The 8,549-nt window shown below is 37.1% G+C and overlaps 1 protein-coding gene across 1 annotated transcript; it reads right to left on the bottom strand.

Annotated features, from left to right (window-relative positions):
* Positions 1–3,700: 3,700 nt before the first annotated feature.
* On the bottom strand, positions 3,701–7,492 carry LOC109090445 (gap junction alpha-3 protein-like). The gene is made up of 2 exons (XM_019104259.2): positions 7,320–7,492; positions 3,701–5,700 (listed from the first exon to the last, which is right to left on the bottom strand). Exon 2 carries the CDS (start codon positions 5,681–5,683, stop codon positions 4,622–4,624), a length of 1,062 nt encoding a protein of 353 aa, XP_018959804.2. The 5' UTR covers positions 5,684–5,700; positions 7,320–7,492; the 3' UTR covers positions 3,701–4,621.
* Between the last annotated feature and the right edge of the window lie 1,057 nt (positions 7,493–8,549).

The raw sequence follows: 8,549 nt of genomic DNA, 5'->3' as shown, positions 1-8,549 counted from the left end.
GCAAAAACACTGCCCTAAAAGCCATAAACCCTCTCCCTTCCTCTTTCTCTTTTTCTGTGTGACTTGTACAGGTCAGTGTTTGTGAAACACTTATGTCTGTTACAGATGAGGAAATCGTTTTATTTATATACAGACACACATATGCAGGACAAGTACAAATCAAAGGGACCCCCCCCCCCCAAAAAAAAGAATTGAGGTATAAAAAATGATTGAGATTGCACAGTATTAAGAAAAAACAGGAATTTTTATGTAATATAAAAAATTAGTGTTCGATGTTATCTGATTGGTGTGAGATATTGTGATATAATATAGATGAGGTATGATATTATAAATAATAGAATAAAATTGCACGTGTGATTTGGGATGATGGCATGAAAAAGCTTTGACCTGCTTTATCCATTAAGTAACCTTGAAACAGCTTACACGCACATGCACTACGTCTGTCCTTCCCAGCCTGACCTAATGCACATAAGCACATGTAGGACCACAAAAGGAAGGATGATTGTAAGGGAAATCAAAACACTATACTGGTCGAACTGCTAATGGCTGAAAAAAATTCTATTGTTTGAGAATTAATTAAAAATATATTTTTCCATAACACATATGTCGCCTTACATTACATACCTTGCTCGAATGAGCTATGAAATTCTTTCGTTCTTTTGTAGAGGCTTGATTAGGAATGCCCAGAATGGTTATGCTAATGAGGAGGCGGAGTTTTAGTCCATGTCATATCAGATTCCACTGCACTGAAGGTCTGTATTATTCCAGATTATAGTCATGTAATTCTGATTCACTGAATGTGTTTGTGTCTACAAACCAAAATCTGTGGTTTATGCCTTATTCGTTTTTGATTCAGGACTTCAGTACTATCACAAGTGCTTCCATTTAATGAAACCTATTTCATCTTTAAACATTTTTCGCAAGCATTTTGGAGATTAGTTTCAAAATATATTTGAATTCCGTCATAAAACAAGAAAAATATTTTCTGTCATTATTTTACAGATTAAAAAAAAATACTATAGAGAACATACTGAAATGCTTTAGCAAGAAAAATATTTAGAACTGTTGCGCTGTAAATGATATGCAAAGTGTATAAGTAATTTTTCAGTCAGTTCGTGTAGTCGACGCTGTAAGAAACATTAAGTGATAAATCACCCATCGTAAGAGTTGTTGTATGATCCTTAAAATGGACAAATGGATATGCAGAATTGTTCTTAATTTTGAATTTTGTGTAAATGTTGAGAGCTTGTGGTGATGAGTGCAAGAAAGGGAAGTTGGTGATTTGTGGTTTTTCCGTTTGAAGTTGTGTCAGGTCTACACCAGCTAAACAAAGTTTTTTTCATTCTGTGTGTAATAGAGAAATTATGTTCTTCTAAAGCTAAAGGCACCTCAGAGTAGGAAGCCGCAGTGCTTATTTTCCAATTCGATTGGTTGTTCATCTAAGGAAGATGTTGTTTTGCTTTTGTATTCTTGCACACTAACCACAAAGTCCATAGAAATACTTGCAGAAGGAGTTGCATTGAAAGAGGAATTATTAGTATTACATCTCAAGAGTCGCTCTCGTGCTGTTCTTGCTGAACATTTGATGTTCGCTTCATGTACTTCAGGGTAATAGTGTGGTCGTTTTTATTTGTAGTTAATTTTTTTATGTTTTTTTTTTTTTTTGTCTTAAATATATAACTTTGTTACAATCTGTTTGTGCCTCATAAACTGTCATTATGAAGTTTAATGATAAAATAAAATGTATGAAGAAAGGATCTTCCCTCTCTTTTTCTCTCTGTCTTTAATGTTGTCTAGGAGCAACACTGATGTTGATTCAGGAACATGGGAATATCACACTAAACCTTCTGGTACTCTGAGAACAATATAAGCAGGATGTCCACAGTGCTGTCAATAGTGTGATCAATCCCGACTGCAGGCATGCAGACAGGTCCCTGCTGTGATCTGCTTCAGCCTTTGATAAGGTTACAAGGCCATTTTATGATGGCCTGCTGGCACAGCTTGACATCGTGTCCTCTGACCCCTGCCACTATGGCAGCACCTGTTGTGAGACATGCACAATTTTCTTAAAATCATTTACATTTAGTCATTTTGCAGACACTTTTATCCAAAGCGACTTACAATTGGGGGATACATAAAGCGAAATCCTTTAAATCCATAATCGAAATTATGGATTGAAATCCATAATCCTTAACCATGGAAATGGAAGTATTGGCAGATATTTTCTTGTTGTGACAGATTATTGAAGAAGAAAAAAAAATCTTTATTCTTTTCATTGGTTGTTAGTTGGAGTTTAAGACATGTGAATTGAGGAGGAATAGGTTTAAGCAGATTTAATTAAGTCCATCATACAACACCAGAGAGAAATCGGCAGATCAGTTATGATATTTTAATTAGGAATTATGAGGTAAAAAATAATAATAATTATTATAAAAACATGTATTGATGTATAGTTCACACACAAAACATACATTTAGAATATACAGTGCATTTTCATTTCATGTCAGCTTTAAGCAGAGGTTGTAGTCTCCCTTTGGGAGAAGGTCTCTGGTCATGCATCACTTTAAAATGTAAAAGATACTGTTTCAAAACTTTGGATACCAACTTATTTTTGTCCTAAGAGCAGGTGTGGCCATTTGTAAATATAATGGACCTGGCTTCCGGTATCATCCGCTTCCAGCTATTTTTAGCAGTACAAAACAGCTTGATTTGTTGCTTTATAATGCAAACTGGGGTGTATTGCTTTAATATTTTATATTAATTTAATATATTAATTATGAATGCACTGGTTTATAATGCAAAGAGTTTTACAGTTAACTGTACTTTTTTTATTCTTCTGGTTGTTTATTGGTTGTGGCTAGAAGGGATCCAGCAAAAAATGGAAACTAACAATGTATTAAATTTTATACCTTTTAGATTGTGTTTTATTAACGTCCTGCCCCAAACCTAAACCTACCCCTTACAATAATGCAAAAACAGTAATTATTGTTGTACAGTGTGAGAAAAATTGTGCTATATCGATGTGCGCGCCCAGTAGTTTTTGCTGTATCCCTTCTAGTCTTAACCTTGGTTTATTCCCTACAGAGGCTCATGAACCAGAAGTCTCTCACATTCACAGAAAATGGCTTACTTCCACGTTGAAAAATAAGCTTCCCAACAAAATTAAAAATGTCACATTTTATCATTCTGTAGCCTTTTGAAAGGATCTTATCTTTCATCTGTCTTCTGTCTGTTTGAAAATGTATACATATTTATTTCATCATAAGATTAGTGTATATGTATTTATTTATTGTGCTTGTCTGTGAGTAGCCTATCAAGTTATTAGCTTAGCAACACACTAACATGAGACACTTTGTGCAGCGCATGAGTGACTCTTAATGGAGCTGCAGCCTGTTTCAAGTCAGTCACTTTTGAGGCTCTTTTTGGGTCAGAATGATGCTGCTTTTGAAGGACAGTAGACATCAAGAGGGCTCACAAGGTTTTGGAGCAGAGTTTGAGAGGTAAGAACAGCCCATAACCCATCAGTGACACTTTTTGGATCTGCTGAAATGCTTTTGGCAACATCTTGAGTCAATCTGTACTCTTGCCCAATGTAACAGATTTAGCCAATCAGTGCTTCTTCCTGTCCGTCTGCCAGACCTGTCTCAGGTTTCAAACCGGACACACACACACATACAAAGTGTCTCTGGGCACTCATTTCAGCTCTCTAAGAATAGTCTCCAGTGTTTATTTAAGAAGTGAACACACACATGGCAACTTTGCTTTATATCATTCATGTTTACATGAGAATGTGTGGATGGTGCATTCATACATTACTAGTTCTCTGGTTAAAAACATTTAAGCAAGATATAGACACACTGTAAACACCTGATAAAGACAGTCAGACAAGTCTAGATGATGAAACTGTTGTAAGCTGTTGACTTGTAAAATGTGATTAGTGTTGCCGCTGAAAAAATATAAATTAGTTTTCCTCCACAGTCAGTCCGCCCCCTAAAAACCTCACAAAATTCAAACGTTCACATTTTACCCGTAAGTCTCCTAAGTATTTTAATGTTGGTAACTGAAAAGCCTTTTTAATTCTTTTTAAGTGATCATCCTTACAAAAGCCCTTTTCCATTTTGGTAAATCATGATCATGACGTATAATGTTGAAATTATGAGATACTAACTCATAATTCTGAAATAAAGAGGTAAAAAATATGAGATCAATTCATAATTATGCAAATCGAAATGATGACAAAATGTCAAAATTATAAGAAAAATGTTTAATTATGTAGAAATTTGTCATAATGACTCATAATTTCAACTTTTTATGCCATGATTTGTATTTCATAATATCCTTTATGCCATAATTTTGACTCTTTATGTCATAATTATGTCTTAATGTATCATAATTTCAAAGCTTCCATTTAATTTTAGTTTATGATTCAATCATCAGTCTTTTGGATTAATGATCAAGTTATTGCAATGTTCCCACAAAATGAATTCAAGTAAAGCATCACACCAGTTTACTTTCGGAATCCCTGATTCTGATGTCACTCTAAATGACACTTTTATTCTTGTCATGCGCTCAGAGCCTGTGAGCGAAAGAGGAGTCTAGTTGGAGTATTGTTTGCGTCTGGTCAGATTTTGAGGTCATCCATCCTGGTCTTGTTGTTGCTGTATCGACTTGAATGGCTGGGCCTGCGCTGCTGGCTTGGTGATCCTGGGACAGAATTTGCTGTTTTGTTGATCTTGACATCTGCAGCGTCCGGTTTCCCGCTACGCTCTACAGCCATGTTCTCGCGGTTCTGCTTATAAACAGAGCGGCTGCCGTGTGTCGGGAAGGTTCCGTCGGGTTCTGAGAGGTTGAAGTGTGGCTCTGTGGGAAAGGGAGCCGGAGGTGGTGCGTGAGGTGGAAAATACGGGTAGTTTGGCACAAACGGAACCACCACATCCTCACTAGGCGCTTTAGATTCAGTATCGCAGACAGAATGAGAGCGCCTGTATCGAAGACCCTGGTGGCATTTGGTGAAACCCAGGTGGTACATCTCCACCAGGTTGAGTAGCAGAGAAACACAGGCCACGGCCAGCATAAATATGATGAAGATGGTTTTTTCTGTAGGTCGTGAGATGTAGCAGTTGACGGTGTTGGGACAGGGCCATCTGTTGCAGGTATACAGTGGCTTGAGCTCGAATCCGTACAGGAAGTACTGTGCCACAATGAAGCCCACCTCAAACAGTGTTTTGAAGATGATGTTGAAGACATACGTGCGTAGCAAGATTCCCTGCAGACGGATCTTCCCCTGTTCGTCACGTATGGGACCTTTTACAGATTTGGTGCTCAAAAGTGCCTGTTTGTCCGTCCCGCCTGCCTCATTGTGTTTTTGTTTCTGTTCCATGCGCACCAGGTGCAGGATGTGGCCCAGGTAGATCAGTGTCGGAGTGGAGACGAAGATGATCTGAAGCACCCAGAATCGGATGTGAGAGATCGGGAAGGTTACATCATAGCATACGTTCTGGCAACCAGGTTGTTTGGTGTCGCAGGTGAAACCGGACTGCTCATCGCCCCAAACCTTCTCTGCGGCAGCACTGAGCACCAAGATGCGGAAGATGAAGAGTACGGTGAGCCAGACTTTGCCCACCACCGTGGAGTGTTCCTGGGCACTTTCCAAAAGCTTCCCAAGCGAGTTCCAGTCTCCCATTACTGTTGCGTGCCCACCTGCAAATGCACACAAAAATACAGAGATACACCAATTTTAATTAAGCTTATAACCAGTAATGGCCGATAATCACTAAATGGCAGATGTGAAAATTCTACATTAATTAGTCTGAATAATAATTGGCAAAGGTTATCTAAATTAAGAAAATACGGGAAATGAATAAGCACAATCCAGTAAGCCTTAAAATACATCTCTACAAAAGGGTAAAATACTTGTATACTCTTACTTATGTATTAATTTTTTCTTAAATTTATGTCCCAAAAGAAAAGAAAATAAAAGGTCCAGCATGTATTAACACACACGTCTACTTAGTCATCTAAATGTGGTTGTGGACTTCTATTGAATATATATGTATGCATATAGTTAAAAATACCATAACCTAACCATACCAGAAAAAATTTAAAATCATTCATTTTTGTCAGCTATAGATTAATCCTGAGTCTAAATTTGTCCCCAAAATATGGTTAAGTATTTACATATGCACACAGATACACGCTAACACACACATATATTATTAGAGGGGTGTGTTGAAGGTTCTTTGTCATGTTTGAGGGATGTATTTGGTCATGTGGCCCTGAGGTTTCACTGACATGTCTTCATGCCTGAGCATGACCTGAAACAGGTGGACGTACTCGACCCCTGCACACACACACACACACACACACACACACACACACACACACACACACACACACACACACACACACATAAGGATCTTCCAACACACTTCATACTCTCTGTACTACATACTGTCTGTTAACAGATTATCTTAAACTAAACATTAAAGCATCTTAACTTTTTTTAATGTACAGTGTGAAAAAAAATATTATAAATATGTCTATAAGTATATCTACTTTCCAGATAATATCTAATACAAAATATCTACTTTGTATTAAGTTGACACTGACTTCTTTTTATATCTTACTTGTCAACAAAACAATTAGTGATTTGATTAAATAATTTTCAAATGATTTTCTGTATAGAAAACTAAAATATAATGTATTTTTTATTATTTATTTATTTATATATATTTTTAAATAAATTCTTAGCTTGAAAACCTTAGCCTTTATGTTCATAGATTCCAATAATAAAATTCTAAAAGTGTTTCACCATTATATATGAATCTAAAAGCCTCTCAGTTGAGCTACTGTGTTTATTTAGCTTAGCAGTTTCACACTGAAACGCACACAAATTCTGCGAAGAACATCAAACAAGTATTTCTAAACTAATATATACACCTTTTCTCAGATCATCAACCAGACACACTGCGTTTAGTCATTCACAAATAAATACATACACAGTGATTAATCGCATTAGTCATAATACTAAATATAGGATCCTTTTTGCTTCCTAAAATCTGATGGATCTGACAATATTTTCCTACCATTATTAAGCCATATCTTTACATATAAATCCATAGATTGATTCATGCTTGCAAATGAAAGGAATCAAAAACTGTTAAAAGTGAATACAAGAAAAGTCTGAAAGGGTATTAAATTGATTTCATTCTGACAGATGCTATTTCTGTGCTGTCTTCTCTCGTTTTGTGTATCGGTCTGTCTGTGTGTGTATAAAGGGAGTGTGTGAGAGTTGGTTAATTCTATAGCTTGATACTCACCTTTCTTAAAAGTCCCGAGTTAGAATGATCCCCTCATACATAAATAGTAATAAGTCTACAGGTCTGGACGCAGTGCTGTACTTCTTCTGTCATACATACACTTTCTTCTGTACTCCAACACTGGCTCAAACAGAAAGAGAGAACTGACCCATACTAATACACTGTATGTGTGTGTGTGTGTGTGTGTGTGTGTGTGTGTGTGTGTGTGTGTGTGTGTGTGTGTGTGTGTGTGTGTGTGTGTGTGTGTGTGTGTGTTGGGGTTAATTTTGGCAGGGAACACAATCCCTAGGGAGAACTTTGAAGAGTGTACCACCTGCCTAGTTTCTCAGAGCCTCTCGGATGAGTGACAGCTGTCAGGACCAATGGCAGAGCTCACAGGACACAGTCAGGCACATACATTCCTCCCTTTGAAGGAAAGCGACTGAAACATAGTCTCTTTTTGTCTTTCTGCTTTTGTTTTTCCTTTTTTAAAGTGTGTTTAGCACCAGATGGAGAACAAACAGAAGTTAAAGAGCAAGAGGTAGGCAGGAGCCAAGACTGTGTCCCTCTGCTTGTATTTGATATACAGATGCTGGTCATATAATTAGAATATCATCAAAAAGTTTATTTATTTCACTAATTCTATTCAAAAAATGAAACTTGTATATTATATTCATTCATTACACACACTGATATATTTCAAATGTTTATTTCTTTTAATTTTTATGATTATAACTGACAACTAAGGAAAATACCAATTCAGTATCTCAGAAAATTAGAATATTACTTAAGACCAATACAAAGAAAAGATATTTAGAAATCTTGGCCAACTGAAAAGTATGAACATGAAAAGTATGAGCATGTACAGCACTCAATACTTTGTTGGGGCTCCTTTTGCCTGAATTACTGCAGCAATGCGGCGTGGCATGGAGTCGATCAGTCTGTGGCACTGCTCAGGTGTTATGAGAGCCCAGGTTGCTCTGATAGTGGCCTTCAGCTCTTCTGCATTCTTGGGTCTGGCATATCGCATCTTCCTCTTCACAATACCCCATAGATTTTCTATGGGGTTAAAGTCAGGCGAGTTTGCTGGCCAGTTAAGAACAGGGATACCATGGTCCTTAAACCAGGTACTGGTAGCTTTGGCACTGTGTGCAGGTGCAAATCCTGTTGGAAAATAAAATCTGCATCTCCATAAAGTTGGTCAGCAGCAGGAAGCATGAAGTGCTCTAAAACTTCCTGGTATACGGCTGT

This window comes from Cyprinus carpio, unplaced genomic scaffold (assembly GCF_018340385.1).
Source record: "Cyprinus carpio isolate SPL01 unplaced genomic scaffold, ASM1834038v1 S000006615, whole genome shotgun sequence".
NCBI lineage: Eukaryota > Metazoa > Chordata > Actinopteri > Cypriniformes > Cyprinidae > Cyprinus > Cyprinus carpio.
The sequence above is the reverse complement of the archived record's forward strand: the minus strand, read 5'-3'. Positions and strand labels throughout refer to the sequence as shown.